Source organism: Leuresthes tenuis, unplaced genomic scaffold, assembly GCF_036924035.1.
Source record: "Leuresthes tenuis unplaced genomic scaffold, fLeuTen1.0.hap1 SCAF_9, whole genome shotgun sequence".
NCBI lineage: Eukaryota > Metazoa > Chordata > Actinopteri > Atheriniformes > Atherinopsidae > Leuresthes > Leuresthes tenuis.
In genome coordinates this window covers 7,556,092-7,576,371 of record NW_027325363.1, presented here as the reverse complement: position 1 = coordinate 7,576,371, position 20,280 = coordinate 7,556,092, and the positions used below count along the sequence as shown (strand labels likewise).

The following is a 20,280-nucleotide window of genomic DNA, read 5'->3' as shown; positions in this document are numbered from 1 at the left end:
TTTCAAGGAATCGCACTGACTCGGAACCCAAAGAGTTCTCAGATCACATCCGTCTTCAGATATGTTCATTACTTCATACACACCTGCTAACACTTTCAGAGCCGATGCAACATGTCTATTCATCAGGTTCAGTACTCAAAACAGCTTTTGTAGTTGTCTCCAGAGCTGTCAGGATCCTGGAGACAGTCACTTAACAGGTGAAAAGCTTATCTGTTATTTTACCACAGCTGGTAGTCGCTGGAAATAAGACTTTCTGTGCTAATGCTTAGATTGTTGGGAAGAATGATTCTGTTTTTGTTAAATGAGTGGGGTGCATCATATAAAAGGGGTGGATTACTTTTTCTCTCGGACACAAGATAAATCAGATGTTGCAGCAGAATTTTGGACACGTGGATCAGTATGTGTATTTCAATGTATTTTTTGTCCTGATATTGTTTTTGGAGTTTCACACAGTAAAGATACCACTGAGCAAAGTTTTGCTGAAGAGTCTGGCATCTGCAGGCAACTTGACATCATGAACAGACAGAAACTTTAGACTGTTAGACTTGCACCTATAATAATAATAATAATAATAATAATAATAATAATAATAATAATACTTTTTATTCATAGACGCCTTTCTGGACACTCTGGTCATCGTACATAGGTTAAAAACAATACAACACAGACAATGATAACGAAATCAGGTTAAAATTACACATTTTAAATGAAGTCATAGGGAAAAGGCAGGTTTGAAAAGGTAGGTTTTGAGTTTGAATTTGAAGTGTAAAAGTATAAAGGCTGACTGCACGCTGCACTCACTCTGTGGTTTTACAGGGAAATTTACAACTGTGTCATTTTTTTTACTTCTTTTCATCTATGCTGCCATACAGAGAGCTGCTGAATTGCTTTTCATTGTTCTTGCAACAGTGACAATAAAGATCTATTCTATTCTATTCTAAACTTGCATCATCTGGCAGGCTGTTTAAACCTGATGCGCTCAGTGACTGTCAGTGACATCACTTGTCATGGATTTATGGAGAGTTTGTAGAAAGAAAATAAAAAGTGATTTGTGATTTGTTAAAGATCTTGCACACATTTTTAGATATTTCTCACTCATTATACCTCAAAACTAACTAGAGCAACACCTGTAGCATGCTAAATATATTATTTTTTCCATATCAACTTGAATACTGTATTCTGTTTTTATAACCTTTTATATATATTTTTTTAATTACTTTACATCACACCAGTTAAAATATTACAGAATAATTATAACCATTGGCCAGAAGTCCTGAAATAGAAATGACTACACCGCTTTGCCTTTTCTGATTTACCAGTTTGTTTCCTTAATTTCTCTCCTTGACTACTCGCATCTTAGTTTCTCCCAGCCGAAATGCTTGAGGCGAAGACAGAGAAGAGGAGGGAGTAAGCAATAAAAGGCATATGCCAAGTTGGGGCACCCTCGCTTTGAAGGCAGTATTTTAAACAAATACTGATCTTCATCCTTCATTATTCTGTTGCAGCACTGAAAGATGCAAGAGTGTGTGAAACATTTACTTTCAATTTAATCAATTAAGGTTTGATTAATGTGTCACATCCTCTTTAGACTCCACAAAGCGACTTATGGAAAGGATAGAATAAAATTCAGTAATTAGTCTGTCTCAGCAGTCCACAACAGCTCCAACAATCAATTCTTAATGTTCAAATAGCAAATAGCTTCTACAATCATCTTTTTATTCTTTTCTTTCCCAGGTGATAATTTGTCCATGAAATATAATATATAGTGTCTGCTGATGCTGCGTGCTGTACGTTCGTCACTGGAAAGGGCTTTTTTTCCCCAAAACAACAGAAATTAAATACTTTTGTTAAATATATATATATATATATATATATATATATATATATATATATATATATATATATATATATATATATACAAGTAAAAGGGGTGTTGAACCACACTGAAGATGTTGCAGAATGGATCAAATGAAGACGGTTAGCCATAAGCTTCAGGATTGCAGTCAGTGATCTCTGAACAGCCTCGAACTCACAGTTCTGTACTGTTTTTACCTGTTGTAATACATTTCAAGTTTGTTTTGTCTAATTTGACAGTTCACTTTGCAGTAGTTTACAGTAATTTCATGCTGACCATTGAAAACATAAGCACAGAGCAGTAATAAATATCAGATATATAGATTTATATATTTCTCCCTCACATCAAGATATGTCATGCTGTGGAATCGAAGCATGTACATGCATTGTCTTTTTTTCAGTGTGCTTCGCAGAGGCTCGTTTAACTTTCATTTTGATGAGATGCCATTGTGTTTTTTTGTCTTTCAGTTGCCAACAGTTCAACAGACAGAACCAATTGGAAGTCCACATGCGTTTCCTAGCCCCATCATGCTTTCCCCAACATCGATGCCTCCAGGAGGAGCTCCTTTCATGCCCACAGAGTTTGACCCTGCAAATCTGGCAGCTGGTAAGTTTTAAACAATAAATGATGGTGCATATTTCCAATATTAAAGCAGAAAATGAAATTGCTGTTCCATGATATGGATATGACTTGTTTTGGTTTGATGTTGCTTCTCTGAACATTTGCACTCTCTGGCTCTTATTGATATTCCATTCTTGCAGGGATCAATATAACCTCTTAATTTCCTCCACAGAGTCCACAGAGAATTCTGCAGGAAACAAAGACCCTTCCTCAGATACCGGCATTGGCAACCAGCTGGGTTCTCCACCAGCACCAGTGATGACCTTGCCAAACCATGCAATCATGCAGGGACCCCCCAGACCCGGTATGCCACCTCTGCAGCCTCCTCCCGGCATGCCAAATCCTCACATACCTCCCTTCATCTCACCTCCAAACATGCAACACATGCCCCCGCAAATGATGCCAGGAGGACCAGCGTTTCCATCCAACAGATTCAGAATACCAGTGCCCTTCCCTCCTCGCGGTCCTCCTTTCCAGCGATATCCATCCATGAGACCTGAGAGCATGAACGACAGAGAAGGGAGACCTTTCCCAAACGGGAGGCCAGGGTTTGGATGCCCACCCTTTCAAAGAGGGAGGTGGTAGAGGATAGTTGAATGATGAACACTGACGTTGCTGAACCACTGTGACAGATTTTAATGAAGACAATGACGTTTGGTTCATTGAGGACCTTTGTGATCAACAGGTGGTGCCGTCTCTCCTGTTCAGACCGACAAAACCTTTTCTATGTGTAACTTTAAAAAACAAAACACTGTTCTGAATGTGGTCCACACACCTGTCCACCTGAGGAGAGATTTGTTCCTGTATATATTTTAGGTGCTTGTAGATGTTTCTCTTTTTGTATATTTAAAGTTGTGTGGTTCATGCTTGACTCGATTATCCTGTTAGGTGCAGTTATAAACAAAGGCAGTATGTGCATTTTTGAACTAATATCCTTGAACAGAGTTTTTGTCTATAGAAGCAAAGATCCCTCATGCCCTTTTTGGTATTTTGATTTTAGGTTCACACCAATACTACATTCTTTGCCAGAAAAAAAAGGATTTTATTTAAATAAGATTTTATGTCCTGCCGGTAGAGGGTAGAGTGAACCCTGTTTCTATGCCCCACCTCTGTTGTTCATTAAGGTTGCACCTTGTTGGATCATGTGCAGTGAATAATAAACAGAGTGTCTATCATTTGTTCAAGTCGACTGTTGGCGTTGATTTATTTACTGTTAATCCTGTGCTGGGTTGAGAGACAGTTTTGCACTTTCACAGCATCACTTAACAAGAGTTGTCAAAACTGCCTGAGCCGTCATCTCTGACGTTTCATGCGTTGTGTTTAATTTACTCTCATAATTTTCTGTATTGTATCTATTTGATCATAATTATGTTTATGGCATCTGCGTGCTCAAGGGATGAGATGCCCAGAAACTGCGCCAATATGTATTTCTTACTGTTTTGTCTTTGTAAAATTATATGTATAGCGGTGAACGTCGATTCGAGGTGTACCGCGTCTCATTGGCTCCACGGCTAAATAAGTGGCATTCTCATGATCCACTTGTGCGCCGTCTCCAAGGGACCTTGGGCTCCGCCCCTCACAGCGGTGTGGAAACAACACGCATGGTCCGTAGACGGACAGACCTTGGAGAAGCGGCAGGATTTTGAGACACAGATGGGCGACACTGATTTGTGGAAAAAATGGATATTTCTGCGTCAGGGCAGGAGCAGCCATATCCCGGTGGAGGTGAAGACAGGTATGTATGTGAGGGGAAGCATGCTACCCGAATCATAGGAAGGAAAAAATAAGCTCGATTACCGATCATGCTTCTGCGTGGTCCTAGCGCCGTGTCCACGCATGAGCGCGTCACTCAATCATACAAGTTTAGCAGAGGTGACACGCTGGCGCACTGAAGCAGGCGGACAAGACTGACCAGATGCGGGCTTTTTTCTTAGCACTGGCTGCTTTGCATTTGTTTTCCAATAAGTCAATGTCGGTTGCTTCAGGGGTGGAAACAGTCATGTGCCTGAACGACGGGAGACATCAGGGTTAACGCATGCATGTATAGACGTCTGAATTTCAATCCTAGTGCATGGATACAGCATCACAACAAATTGTACCAGACACGCATAACAAGCAGCGTGACTCCCACAATACCTTTGAGATGGGGTTGATTTAACATTTTGGCAAATTGCATGGGCTTAGTGCGGTGCAGGTTGAAGCCATTTCATTTGACTTATTACGCTCTTTTTGCGGTACAAATGGTCCAACTTATTGATACATTGCATGCTACCTTACTAAACAGACCGTAGAGGTGACTGGGCTGAGAGGCTGTTTATGCAGCCGGTTTACTCCAATGACCTTATGGTGTCACGTTTGTTGCAGCGTCACTGCCACTGTCTACCAATGAAAGTGTCTTCTTCGTGTCATTTTATATGCAACTGTGATAAACATCCTAAAATGGCGAAGAGAATGCAGGGTTGTAACAGCTAAAGGCTTATTTCTGCATTTGTTTTTGCAAGGTGCAGTCTGGGGCAGCCAGTTTGTCTGTGGATGTGTCAGCAGTTGACAATTTGATTTAAGAATTAAAACAAGAAAAGTCTCCTTTTTTTGCACTAAAAATGTGTCCCATGGGAGGATAGGATGCAGTCTCAGCATCTTGTATTGATAGTGAGACAAAACCTGCCCCACAAACAAGTCATATTAGTTGTTTATAACATTGTGACACCACAGAAAAAGTGATGTAGTAACTTGATTTTTAGTATCAGTCCTTCAGTGGTTCAGGTTACAGCTTCTTTTTTTTTTTGTTCCCGGAGACCATAATATCTGTCAGTATGCAGCCAATAAATGTAATTGTTCAGGCCCAAAATGGCTTCTGGTTTCAGGCAGTGCAACTCGAGAAAGAACAGCGCATACCAAGTAACCAAGTTAAAAACAAAAAATTGAATAACATAAAATTGAAGTAGGGCTGGTTTCCAACACATAGTACTGTTATGGTATTCTTGCTTGTTGATTATAACACTGTTATAAAGCAGCCTCTCAGAGGAATGTTGGCATTTTCAAATCACAGCTAATTATTTTTGTGTTTTTCAAACACCGCTAACATTTCATTAGATTGTTTACAAGTTGAGTTTTTAGCTTTTGATCTGAAGGAACATCCTAATGCACAAACATTGTAATCAGTGCTAGATTCCTTAAAGATTTTGAAAAATGTAATCGTTTAAAGCGTGTTTTGCTCATGGGTAGCTGTCTATAAATAATCTGAAATCTTAAAAAGACACATGTTAACATGCATGTTGTGTGTAACGTGTTCTTTGAATGATCGCAGAAGTTATGCATGAATGTGAATGAAAGCGGCCTGGATGGACCAATGGGAGTAGAACATCAAGCAGAATGGCCTCAGTGTTTAGTGACATGTCCTGTGTGTGGTAACCTGAACCTCTCTGTATGACATGCCAGCACAGAGACCCGACCCTCTCTCTGTCAGCCCCTGTTTGTGTGGTTCACTTGTAACTAGTTTAGTTCGTCTCTGGCTTGTGTCAACGTGCTTTAATGCTGCATCTCAAAGATCTTGAATGTTAGACCAACTGTCTGCTCATGAAAGAATGTCTGTACATTCACATGGTAATTTGTTGGCTTTTTGTACAATCCATGACTTTGTTCTTTATGCATGTTCTGAGATGTACTACCAAACACAGTTGTTTCGTTGAAATGTGCATAATCTAACCTTCATAAGTGCTCTTTGTGAATTATTCATTTACTTCCCACTTGTGCATAACTCGCCTTTCATTTGCAAAGTAAATACTGGAGACTTTCTCGTGTTATGCTCAGTGCCAAGTGAATAACATGCAGAGCCTGATGTGTTAACTCTAACACACACCATTCATTAGAATTCAAACGTTCTACTACTTACTGTAATAATGTTTGAATTGTATCTGTGGTATCCTTGTTCTACTCATGTTAAAGTACTTGCATCCTCGTTAGGTCTTGCCAAACCACGTTTAAAGGCCAGCTAAACAGAAGGTGATGTGCATTTGATCATATTGATGAGAGACATTAGATCACAGCCAAAAAAAGATATTGATTTCCCTGAACAGAAAATGTATTTAATTTCCCCAAGCGGGTGACTGTGGTTGTGTCATGCACATTTTTCTCCTGATTTGATAGGCCCAATTTAACAGCCAGTGTTTTGTCTGTCAGATTCTAAGGATGAAACAGCCAGCCCTATAGTACTGAATGCACCCTCATTCTGAAGTTGTTTAGATATTTGAACAAAACTTAATCAAGAACCGAGACCAAAATAACTTCATAAACAAAGGATCAAAATTTGTATCTCTTAAATATTCACTTTTAAACTGAAACTTGAATTGATCCCTGTTTTTCACAAATCATGAGATGTTGTGGCCGTATCGTGTAAAAATGTCTCTGCCTGGACTCTAGTTTTAGATGTAGTCATTACAGGCTGCTTGCAAATTTAGCCTTTTAACAATTATCTGCTGTCTTTTTGCTTAAAGCAACAGATTCCTTCCTCCAAAGCAAGACAGACTTCAGGTTGCAGTGATATACACAATGTGGGGTTGCCCGTTGATTTTAATGTGTTTCAAATGTAATAAATGTTATACATTATGTCTGTAAGTAGTTTCCAGGTAACTGATGAGGGACAAACATGCTGTTCATTCCACTTCTGTTCACACCCATGTTGAATTGCATTTCAGGTGAGAGCTCACCCTTTCCTTGTTCATCCTGACAGGACATCTGTCTTGATTAGTGGACACTATTGATGTGTTGCTCTATCCGTTGATCCTCTGCCATTTTCGACAGTTGAAAAAAGGAATTGCATTCTTCTCCACAGACAGCCGAATTGTACACATCAGGGTGTGTGGTATTGTTTTCTCCAGAATCATATGCTGCTAACTGCTAGCTACTTTATTAATTCCTCATACATGTGTATCTTTCTACTTTTTCACTGATCAAAGAGGAGGTGGAAGTTGCCACATGTTTCAGCATCTTATGATGAATTCACAATGTGCTGACAGTCAGCAAAATCTGAAACATGGCTTGTTAAGATTTGTTTCAAAGCTGCATTTGAGAGGGTAACGCCTCCAGCAGTGGTGCACATTAGTGTGACTGTGATGCACTCTAAATATTTCCATGAACCTTAGAAAGAAAGGACCAAGCCCAAGATACTTTCATCCTCTAAGTTCAAGGCTGCACAACTGCAGAGGTATTTTGCATGATCCTCAGCTGCGCTTCCAAGCAAGAAGACATGGGCTTTCTCATGAATTATTGCAAGCCTAAATTAACATTCTAATCAAACTCCTCATGAATAACACCATGCTGCGGCTTGCACCTTTAGAAAAACGGAACAAGAGCTTCAGTATTGACTCCAGCTCGAACGCCTCCTATTACACTGTTAAGGCCCCAAAGAGTGATATCTGAAAATGCTCCGTTTGGCTTACAGCAAATAACTTTTCAAAATAGAGGGCCCAGTGTGTTTCTGTATGTGTATGTATGAATGCAGAAGTTGACAGTATTAACTGACCGTCTAGTTCTTGCTTTCTGAAACAGTCATGGGGTTTGGAAAGACCTGACACAAGCATTCGATGATCTCATTAAAGCTCTTTTCCACTTATTTTTGAACTGTGTGGAAGAACATAAGACCAGCCATCAAAATGCACACGGTGGTGGTCATCAGCTACACGTGGCTGGTGGGGTCTCGTGGTTTTGGATGAATAATGGATACTAAGTGCACAAAACTGCTGAGGCTATGCATCACTTTGGGGAGACGGGAGTTTGGCTAACTTTACCAAACACCATCATTTATTTTCTCAGGGTGGAGACTCTTTAGAAGTGTAATGCAGTGATGATTAGTTATCACAGTATGCTTCTTTCTTTCTGTTTCTTCCTTCTTTCTGTTTTTCATGGCCACCATGCTTTGTTCTACACTGTCAAAAGAGGGTGGTGTGTCACTACCTGATCTGTAAAACTGAACTCTTTAGTAGAAATAATTACATATCTATGAAATATGACTTGCTAAGACAAACACTACTGAAGCATTGGTTGTGCTATTATAATTCTAATAAAAGTCAGTGCAGTTATATTCTTAAATATCTAGACGATGTTTACTTAAAGATCTGTAGAAATTCTTTTAAGCCAAATCAGCATATAGTTAATCCAGCCAAGCAGCTTGTGAAGTGCCGTATCTGCTCTTTAATATGCTCAAAGCATCTTTTTATAGCTAATACTGAAGAGCCACCTATACTATGTAGGTTCAGTCTTGACCAGCAGATTCAAGCTTTCTCTCTGCACTTGGAATTATTCCCCTTCTATACTGCTCTCTTTGATGTTGCCTCTCGAGAGGCAACTCTCTGCTGGAGACCTCTAGATCTTCCACTAATGATGTCTGCCCATGCTGAGGTTACTTTCATGTCTTGCACAACATTTGTATTTTTCTCTTTAGACAGCGGTGGTCACAGTGCTCTTCATTGCAATCTCTTTTCTCTTTGGGACACAGGTGGGGATGGGCTTGGTGTGATTGAGGAGACTCAACAAAATAAAAAAAAGGAAACGCTTGAACCCCCTTTTCAGTGTTCACTAAATGCAGCACATAGCAGACGTCTTGTTTAAATGCAAAATCAATTTCAATTTGATGCATGCACTTTTTCTATCTGTAGACCAATATCTTTGTTGTCGAGTAAAATTTAAATAACAAGGCAAATGCTGTTAATTCTACATCTTGATGTAGAGTTGTGGGTAATGCTCATCCCCTGTATGCAAATGAAGAGATTAATCCTTTTCAGACAATTAAGCCTCTTCGGTTTGTAGTTCAAAGTTGTTGGCGGCAGACAGGAGTGCGGCCTGTTTCATTGAACTGTTCAGTTATGTTGTGCATTGTTTATAATGAGCTTTACATGTTAATCCTTGTCAGGGAAGGTCATGCTGCTGTTGTCAGATCATTTAACTCCATCCTGCAGAGCTACATCCTGTAGGCCTGCACTGAGCACACACTGAACTCAGTTTGGTTTATGGTCAGTAGTTTTTTGTTGACCATATTTCCTCCACATTGTAGAATTTAGCATCACAGCTTCATTTTGAATCATATGTTATTCTGTGGTCTATACACAATTGCTATAATAAAACATTGTGTAGTCAGTTATTAACTGACCTTTATCTTAGTTGTTCTGGGGTGTAGCGCCTGGCCTCTTAGCCTCACTGAAGAACAAAGAGACAAGAATTTATGTGACTGATCTTTACGCAGAGACCCACATGGCATTTAAAAAACTTATCTTCTCACTTGTCACATTCAGAACAGGTCACAAATCTCCTTTTTTTTTTTTTTTTTTGTCTTTCTGAGAGAAAGCATAGCTCATTTTCTGACATTGCCTGTACTGCATCAGGCTTTGAACATGGATCTGGGAGGCCTCTGCTTTGGGCTTTGAAAATGCACATCTAAAAGATACAGCATTCTGCTGCCACTTGGGAGGAGCCTTGAAAATATGTGGATCAGTCTGAGGAATGGGTTGTCGGTCCTTGGAAAAGAAAAGTCAAAGTGGTTGGCAGTGATTTTGGTTGGTTGTGACACCTGGAATGAAATTAGGTGTCAAAAAAAATAACAAGGATTGTTAGTTGCAGCTTTTGTTTGTACCTCTTACCTGTGATTCTTTGTTGTTTTTTGGCTTTTCGTCCTCTTTGTTGTTGGCTCCATCACCCAGCTCAAACTAACATCCAGCCAATCAGTATTCGACCTCGCATCAACTCAGAATTATTTGGAGATATTAGGCTTCATGTCTCCAAAATCCTTTGCTCTGCAGGGGCTTAGAGCACAAACGGACACGCATAAACGGGCGCTTAGCTGTGTGGCAGCATCAGCTAATTAACTAGCAAAGGTTAGGACAGATGTAAAATTAATTGCTCTAAAAATGACCTTGATACCAGCAGAGGAACTGCGGGATACAATTATTTAAAATTATTTTTCTATAGGTCTTCATTTTGATGATAATAAAGTAGCTAAACATCCTAGAAAATGTCTGAAGGTGATTGGCAGTGATTTTGGTTTGTTGTGACACCTGGACAGCATCAGCAGTCCGAAGTGTTGCTTTGGATTTGTAACTGAAGCCTCACCTACCAATTTGCAGCATTGAGTGGCCTGTCAATGCACTGGATGTCCAATTCATTCAGTTCCTTTACTGACTGCAGATAGCACTGGGCTTAATAGCCTTCTCCCAGTAATGAGCAAGCAGTTTTTTTTGTTTAGTCAAGCTCCATGCAAGCAATCTACATTTCTGAAATGCCTTTGGTGACAGCAGACCTGGAGTCAGCATTAGCCCACATTTTACTGATAGATGCATTTATTACTTTGCTGATTTGTTTTGCTGGTGGGAGGGAGAGGTGGTGGGTAGGAGTGCAGAGATGTACTTTTAAGGAGATCTCAGTTCATGTAATGTAATGTACTGTACTGTTAATGTACTGTTGCCTAATGTCAGCTTAACTTTTAAGTTAACTATGAGAATGTAAAATAAGCCATTTTGTTGTGTGTTACAAAGCAATCATTTCTTGATGTCTTCACACTGCAAAATGTACATCCACATTTTTTTAGTTTTTGGAATCACATCCCAGAAAATTGTTTAATAACTGAAAAGATAAAATTGGCACATAGTTAGTTTTGCGTGTGGAATTTGTATTTTGGAACATCCTGACATAGTAGCTGAGCTAAATCTAGCTCTTGGAGTTGATAAGAATGCAGATTATTTATCTGTCTTTACAGAAGAATTCCAGTTGTTTTTGTTTAAATATCAGTGTCGGGATCGTTGGAAGCAGATGAAATTGTTTTGAGAAGAAGCCAGTTTGACCATTGTGCTAGATGCTTTTTCTTTTGGTTATAATCATTGCAAAGTCTAGACAAGGCAATTATACCTCCAATCTCTGGATTCCTTTTAGACGGACAAAGCTCAGCGCTCTCCCTGCTTCTCCTCTGTGGTTGTCTACACTCTTAACTTGCTCAGGGCAGGTTTTACTGTGCAGTGTACACGCAGAGCTGTTTCTGGAGCAGATATTGCTGGCTGCTGTTGAACAGACGTTGCTCTAAACTTACTCTTTGTACTTGGCAATTTTTCTCCCCTGTGCCCTTTGCACTTCCTTTAACTTAAAATGAATACAGCACCACTGACACTGCTGGTGTGACTGATACACAACATCCCTTGTGCTGTAACAACAGCAAATGCTGCATCTTTTTCGTTTAGTTCAGCAGGATGTCACTGAATATTTCAATTACACACTGCAACACAGTGACTGTGACCTTTCCATAGCCTTAAAGGAAAATATTAGTTACATTTCCACAATTTGTTTCTGGTTATTCTTAAGCTTAAAACCAACAAACAATACATCAAATCAAGGGTACTTTCTATAACAACCAAAAATGAAGTGGCATTCACATTTAGACCTCTACTGATCCACTGACAGTTGTTATTTGTGTCAGTTTTTCTTGAATGAAAAGGCTACATTTAGTATAAATATCATGCATTTCATAAGGGAGTGGAGCTACAGCCTCAGTAGAGGGAGGGAACACAGATTCCTGATGGTAATAGGTTTGTTGTTAAGGGGGATGGAATTAAAGAATAAGGAGTGGGCAAGAAGGGAGGGAGTAGAGTGTGAAAGAGTCAGCTGGAGTGTGTGTGAAGGGGGGGTTAGGAACAATTACTTCCCCTCCTTCTTTCCCTCAGTTCTTCGACTCATCCTTGCAAGCAGCAGTCACTTTGCTTTCTGGACTTGCAGGGGATTGATTTGATTTGTGAGATTTCTTGTCGCCCCTGTGTGAGGAATAACAGAATTAACTCTTCCTGGTTGTACGTAGTGAGGTAAGTCTGTGTGTTTGCATCAGTTCGTGTTTGTCTCTTTGCAACATTATGTTTAGCAGAGAAGCGAGACAAATGGCTCTCTTCAGCCATAAAGCTACCACCTTCCAAACTGTTTGTCACATACTGAGAGTCAGTGTGTGGTCTGTAAGCATATGTTTGTAAGTCCAATGCAACAAAGGCTCCTGTAAATCATGTTGCTGTAGAATCTATTTTAGCACTGGATGCAATATTGTCATTAGTTACCTTAGTGTCTGCTTTCCATTCTCTTTTTCTACTAGTTTTTTTCCCCCTGCCATATTCTGGGGTCTTCACAGCATGTGTTTAAGGAGGAGTTTCCACCAGTTTGTACCTGTAGCCCTCCTGTGTAAAGCTAAATTCACCCTCAACTCAAGTGAACAAACCATTGAATTGCTCTCCATTCACTGCTAGATGCAAACAATACAGCTTGTGTCTTTCTAGTTGTAATGACAAAGCAGTGCTGGTGTTGCCGGTTTTGTGATGCTGAGAAGGAGAAATGATGAATTGCAAATGTGAGAGGTGGTCAAAGTCAAGGAAAATTCCCAGAGCGCATCCTGGAGGGGATAAAGGACGACTTTATGATGTCCGAGTTCATTTAAAATCTGAGCATTGTGTCTGAAAACCCACTGTGACGAGGGGCGAGAAACGGTCATCTGGTGTCATAGTTATGGTAATGTGTCGATCGTTCAAGGCTCAGCAGGACAGGAGGTCATATACTAGCTCTCAGGCTTGTAAATCTTGACAATGTCCCTGTTATGATTGGGGGAGAGCACGCTTTTTAACATTAACATTAACACAAACATTAACTTAAGTTCTATTAAAAACTTCGTTCAAAAAGCACATGCAGAGGAACCCTTGTTCTCTAAGTCTGAACAAAAATGTATTTTCAGAATAGGAAAATGAGTGTTCAGATTATGTAAGCATGTACATAAGCTTCAAAGCACAGTGTGCAGAGGAACAAAGACTATACTGTAGACTCACAGGCCACGAGCATTTCTCTGGATCATGTGGTCTTTCAGTTACTTTAACCTTAGCTATTATAGCATTTCAACTGTATGGAAAAGAATTTTAGCACAGTGACACATGCAGCTGCACAATTTGGTGTTTTTACAGTAACTCTGTCTTGATACCACACAATATAAACCACTGGGACTTTTAGTGGTTTTGTTAAAGTAAATGTTTTTGGGTGCAGGCAAGTTTTTTTATTTTTTATTCAAATACCTGCCCCTCAGTCTCAGTAATTGTAGAAGCTTAAGCAACAAGGATATACACTATTATTTTCATTATCAGTATTTGGTTTGTTTCATTTTCTCATCAACTGTGGTTAAAAAAATAAGAAAATGTGTATTGATAGGCCATTTTGCAAGAAATTCTCTTGAATTTTTTGGTGAATGGATGGTTGTTTTCAACAGTAAAGTCAATGTAACAATCTGGTTTTATGATAATTTTTATTAATTAGATGCTACCAAAAGAGTGCCAATAAGCAGGGAGAGTTAGCCACAGAAATACTTTGAAGCATGAGGTCATCATTGTACAATGACACTACTGGACTGCCTTAATAGACTTCCTGCAAATCAAAGGTTGAGATAAAACTCTGCATACTATTGAGCTTTGCTGTGGATATCATCTGTCAGGAAATGTAAACGACAGTAAGCAACCTTCCTATCAGGTTCCAAACAACTCGGTAGAGGCCCTGGAGTGTAGCTGAAATGTGACTTTTTAAGTTACACACCACTGGCCGATAAAAGAAGCTTGTAATGGAAACTGTGTACAGCTTTTCTTGGAGGAAATGGTACAATTTCTTACCTTGCCTTGTGTAGCCATGTGTGTCGGAACCCAGGTTGCTTCAGCTCTTGAGCACAGTGGAACCCAGTTAAGAGCCGGGAACTTCTGAGTTTAATGGTTGAGGTAGCACTCAGAGATTACTTCGTGCGCTGTGTCCAAACATATGATTAAGATCAAATCTCATGCACTCAAAAGGTTGGCCATGTGACTTTAACTGATGAAGGAACACTGCAGCCATGCAGGGCCATGTTCTCTTCTGAACATGTCCTATTAAAAAGTTGTTCTTGCATTTAAAATGAGTTTGGGAACGCAGAGATGCAGTCTTCACCAACTGTCTAATGTACCAGGAAATGACATTCTGTTTCTTCTTCAGTATCTATTTGCAACACAACCTGAAACATGTACTCCCCGCTCATTAATATTAGAATCAAAATGATGAACATTTGTGTTGACGTTGACCCAAATGGGATTTTGAGTGGAGGGTGTATTTGTGGTGCTATATAAAAAGAAACACTCAGACTGAAGGCATGCTTGGTTTCTCACTTATTGACCTGGAAGCAAATGTTTGCCTGTGGAAAATCTAGAGTGAGTCATACATGAAATGTATCTGTTGCTAGATATTGACCCAGTGTTATGATTACCACCATTTTCACATGGTCTCTGTGCTGATTTTTCCAGCACAATGTTCTTATACTTTTACAAGGTTTTAGTGTGTTTTTTATATTTATTATCTTGTACTCTTGTTATCAGTAGATAACATTCTCTGGGAAAAGTTTCTTGTACCATATAATGTGTTGGTCCCTGCATTGATACTGTTGATCTTACCTATAATCACAAGACTGTTGAGCACTTTCGTCCTTTTGTTAGGGTGAAATTGGGGGGTGTTTGGACTCAGATCTTTGGAGGGGCAAAGTGTAAGTCTGGAATGTGAAGCGTGTTTAGACAGAGTAGTGTTGATGCTCCATGTAGGCAGGGGAGACCTTTACACTGTCAGTGACAGTTACAGGATATGAGAAGGTCAACTTGTTAAAGTCTGTGATTTATTTCCACTTTATTTATTTCTATGCCTTTTTTAATCAGATCAAATTTAGATTTCAGTTTGAGCTCGTTGTCTTTATCTGGCAGCTAATATTTTCTTAGCTTGAGGATTTCCAGAAGATGGGTTCAAATCTTAGACTTACAGGTTAGCAAATTTTAGAGAAACTGCTTCAGAAGAAAGGTAAACAGGTCATTTATGCTCTGAAATAGTCTCCTACAAAGTCACCACGTCAAATGGGATTCAATTTATTTTCATCTATACTCTGCAACCCTGAATTTTACTGTGTGGAGTAAATTCTGCAGATTTTGCCCTGCGAACTCCAGGAAAGAAAGTGCGTGTAATGTCAGACTGAAAGTATACATTCTCTAATATCTTTGAGAGAAAGAAATTTTACAACACATTATCACATTGATGAAGATGAAGATGAGTCATTGATAAAAATGTTTTTGTGTTGTTCTGTAATGTAGGGGATGAATAAAATCATTTTTAAAAAGGCTTCAGTAATGCTGTCTTACTTTAAATTGGCTAGTGAAACATATTTCCACCCAGCCTTTGACAGGCAGGTCCAGTCTCAATCACTGATGAAATAGGGAGCTAGTTTGATACAGTAAGAGCAGCCCTGATGAGTTCAGTGTTACATCAGATGTTTTGCTCTGATTAATAGAAATTCTGTCCATTTGGAATACCCTGCTTTGCACACTAACCATGAATGGAGATGTTCCAGACTAATTTACATTTACATATTGATAAAACACTATCTAGTAAAAAGTTGTTTGAGCAAACATCCCTCAATCTCCTACCAGATTCAAAATTGCATATCCCCTCCCCCACAGAACTGCAGTCACAGGAATCACTGCTGTCACAACCTGTATCCACACCCATACGTGTTGACAGTAGTCTTCTTGTTTATGTATTCTTTCAACTAGCAGCTGTTGCAGAACTTCAAAGGTTGTCAATGAAGAACGGAAGAGCCGTAAGCAGGGTGTCCTCTGATAACTCTTAAGTAGAGAACTGCTTGACAAGCAAATTGCTGGAAATGACAAAGGATCTAGAGCTGTCATCCAATGTTAAGTGTTGAAAACTGAAAATAGTTTATCTTGGCTTGTATCTAACTGCATAACTTTGTTAGATTTATGTTTTGGGGGTTCTTGGGTTTAAAGACCTTTATTATTGTTAAATTTACAAATCTCTTGGTACAGCCAGGGTATCATAAGCAAGATCCACTGTTGCAATTAAAACAGTGAACATTCGTTATCATTCTAATACAGCGTGTAATATAGTGTGGAGATAGCAGTATAATATTAATCTGTAGCCATAGTATTCTTAAATCAAAGTATGTGTTGACCTGACAAAACCTGCAGCATCTGCTGTGCAAAAACCCCACAAAGCTTTGACCTTAGCAAAAGAAGTGACCTCAGCACACAGTGACAGTGAAAATCAACCCAATAAGACTTCTGATTTGACTTGCAGTTGCTTAAAGCATTTCCAGACTGTCACTCTGCTCTCATAAAATTCAGATTTTTTAACAATGGTGTCCTCTGACAAAATTACCATTCAAGTCAGTTAAAGACGATGTCTTGCAGTGAATTCAGTCTACAGCATTCTCCCAAAGAGAAGCTGCGGAATGTCTTGAATATTTAATCTCACGGTCCACATTATCGGTCAAAGTGTCAAACATACTTCAGCGAATAGCTTGATTCCACAACCATGCATGTGTATTGTGACAAGGACAATGATCCAGATAAATGGCCCAGATGAGCTGTACCCTCACACTCAACTATGCATGTTAACATGCTTAGTGACAGGGATTAAGGTGTTTAGGCTCAACAACACTAGCTGCAGCTCAACAACAAGCTCTGAAATATTTTTTTCTATACTTACAGGTCACTGATTATTTGAACCTTTTACAAACTTGGAGTTATCTTCTGTAGTCTTGGAAAAACATTGCATAGACTATTGTTTGTGAATTTAAATGATAACGCTGCGTGCAAGTGTTTATGTGACATAATAATCAAAGTCAGTAACAGTTTGGGTAGAAAAAGACGTGCAAACACAAGGGTTCACACATGCTCAGTTCAACATTTATGCTGTTCTATGTGTGTCTGGATCCTTCTAAAGGCTGCCTCCCTTCAGAAATAATGTCTCATAACACAAGGCCACCTGAGACCCTCAAGATGGGGTCAGTAGGGTTACACATAGTTGCAGTGTTTGCTAATTTCCTCTCAAACATGCTTCTATCTAAAATGTGTTCATTTTGTTTATTATTTTTTTATGTAATGATACTTCCAATGCTACTATGTGAATGTCATTACTGAGCACAGTTGAACTGGTATGCCAGTTCTGCAGAGATATTTGAATAGAGCTTAAAAAATATTGTCTGGATAAACTAAAAACTGGCAAGTGCTTCGCCTCTTTATCCTTTCTTTATACTGTACATTACAGTACTTTGCACAAAGCTGTTCCAAGACAAGTCAAGCTGTTTTCATTATCACTGAGAGCCAAGCCCTCCTTTTTTTAAACGTTTTAACGTTTACAGTCAGAAAGCATCCTCTTTTTTTTCTATTCTCACTTTTTTAAAGATTTTAACAACTGGAAGAAGTTCTTGTTTTTTTAATCAACTCTACAGGCAACTCTATTGTGAGGATTTTTCTCTTTTATTTGAAAGCTTTTTGAATGAGGATGCATGTTTTTCTGGTGCTGAACTCCCTCTGTCCCAAAAGACACCCAACTACAGCTGAGTGCTCCTGAGAGCAGAAAATGAGTCATTACAATGAGAGTTGCTGTTTGTTACATACTTCCACTCACACTGAAGCATGTGACCATATCAGCTGGAAAATGTGAGCTGTCTTCAGTAAAGTCTTTCAATGACGAACCCCCTCCCCTCCTCCATACAACTACCTGTGTTATTATCTGTAGAGCCTGGAGTGTTCAGATTACAGGGTTTTGTGTTGGAGCTTGTAACTAGTCAGCCCAATGCATTCTTTCTTTTCATCAGTGTAGTTTGCTTAAATGGTTGGAATGCGTTTCAGCAGTCTCTTCTCGGCTCAGTTTGTTTGTACCCTCTTGCATTGTGTCCATATTCATTGGGCTTTACATTTAAGGTATTTCTGTTTCTGTCAGATTTATCTGGTGCGTTTTTGTATTATAGCGTTTTAAATTGAGTTAATGAGTATGGGAATATGTGAGCAAATGTTTCTCACTATCAGTAGATCAGATTGTGCCTGTAGGAAAAAAATTAAAAAACTTAATTTTTTTAAAAAGATGCAAGCAGCTTGAATTTTGTCCCTGAGGGTCTAAGGAGAAGGGCAGGTGGGGGATTGGACAGTTCTCACTACCTGTTGCAGCAGGCCTAGGAATTTATCTAGTATTTGTTGTGCTTTTAAGTGTTCTCTAATAACAATAGGACCATAAATCTTCCTGTCACATAGTTGGGAGATGACAAAATCCCACCCATTACCTGCAAATATACCACCCTAATTCCAAAAAAGTTGGGACGCTGTGTAAATTGTGAGTAAAATCAGAATGCGATGATTGTCAAATCTTATAAAAACCTATATTTTATTCAAATTTCATGAAAAATATTAGCTCATCTTGAATTGGATGGCAGCAGCTCCTGTCAGCTAAGTTACGACAGGATCAGCAAAAGGCTGGAAAAGTAAATGGTACCAAAAATGAGCTGCTGGAAGAACATGTTGTAACTAAGTAGGTTAATTGGCAATGGATCAGTGACATAATCATGTATTAAAAAAGCTCCTAAGAGAGTCACACCCTCTCACAAGTAAAGATGGGTGGAGGCTCAACAATCTGTAAAAAAAACTGTTTACAAACTGTAGAGCAGTATCAGAATAATATTCTTCAGTGCGAACGTGTGAAGACTTTGAATAATCAAGCATCGACTGTTCATATTGCGATAAGAAAATTCGGAAAATCCGGAGACACCTCTGTGCACAGGGGACTCAACAGAAAATCAATACTGGATGCTTGTGATCTTCAGGCCCTCAGGTGGGACTGCATTAAAAACAAGAGACTTTGTCATGGAGATCCCTGCATGGGCTGAGGGACACTTCCAGAAATCATTGTCTGTGAACACAGTTCATCCACACTTGCAGGGCAAAGCTCCATCATGCAAGTAAGAAGCCATATGGGAACATGGGCAAAAGCTCATTTAAAATGGACTTCAGTAAATGTGGAATAGGACAAACTGGAATGTGAAATTCCTTTTGGAAGTCATTTTCATCCTTTAGAATTAGGATTAGAGGGACCATCCAGCTTGTTACAAGCACTCAGTTAAAAGCCTGCATCTCTGATGGAATGACGGTGCATCAGTACCTATGAGAAGGGCAACTTTCACATCCAGAAAGTCCTCATTAATGCTCAAATTTCAGAGCAAAATGTGGTCCCATCCAGAAAACATCTTTTACAGGGAAGGCATTGTATATTTTAGCAAGACAATCCGTTGTATTAATAGCACTTTGGAACAGTTTGTTGCTAATCGAGATGCAATAAAACAGGTTGTCTTTCTGAACTGTGTGTCGCTGGAATCTTTTGTAGTTATCTATTCAATTTAGGGCTTATTATAGAGTCCTAATGGCTTATACCATTTATCTATTTATTTAAAGTTGAACACTAAAAAGTCCCAGGGCAGCAAATTGAAAAGGTCACAGTTAATTCCAAACAGTTTCTCACAATACAGTCACAGATACGGTGTCTCTTCCCTTAATAGTAGTAATAGATTGTGATTTCTCAGGCGATTATGATCAAGTTGTTGCGGCATAATGAGCATTGATAGCATGTGGGTGACCTGGCTATGGTATAGTAGTGTCTTACCACCGCTGGAGATGCACAGTTATGGAATGATTGACATTTTTTGACTGACTTAATTTCCTCTGTGTAGGATAGCCTCGAGCAGAACAATAGGTCTGTTTCCGTGTGGTTTGTTCAGCTGTGGCACTGTTTGAGAAAGATTTCATTTAGTGGTCCAACTATAGCCCCAGACACAATGCTTTGGTCTCTTACTTCACTTTAGGAATGATCACTGTTCAGCTTGGGACAAAATCATGCCTGGTTTCTGTTGAAAGTCAGTGAGAAAAAATGTTAGTTGATTAACATTCCTTTTTTCAGAATCTGCA

The 20,280-nt window shown here is 39.2% G+C and overlaps 2 protein-coding genes across 2 annotated transcripts in view; both read left to right on the top strand.

Annotated features, from left to right (window-relative positions):
- LOC140314083 (SR-related and CTD-associated factor 4-like) overlaps positions 1-3,656 on the top strand; it is a 28,607-nt gene extending 24,951 nt beyond the window's left edge. The window contains exons 17-18 of the mRNA XM_072392117.1: positions 2,323-2,461; positions 2,649-3,656. Coding sequence (XP_072248218.1) covers positions 2,323-2,461; positions 2,649-3,061 — 552 coding nt within the window. The 3' untranslated portion in view covers positions 3,062-3,656. The remainder of the gene's footprint in view (positions 1-2,322; positions 2,462-2,648) is intronic.
- A 389-nt stretch (positions 3,657-4,045) lies between these two features.
- Positions 4,046-20,280, top strand: part of LOC140314080 (rho guanine nucleotide exchange factor TIAM1-like) — a 43,067-nt gene continuing 26,832 nt past the window's right edge. The window contains exon 1 of the mRNA XM_072392113.1: positions 4,046-4,211. The gene's annotated coding sequence lies outside the window, so the exon portion shown is untranslated. The remainder of the gene's footprint in view (positions 4,212-20,280) is intronic.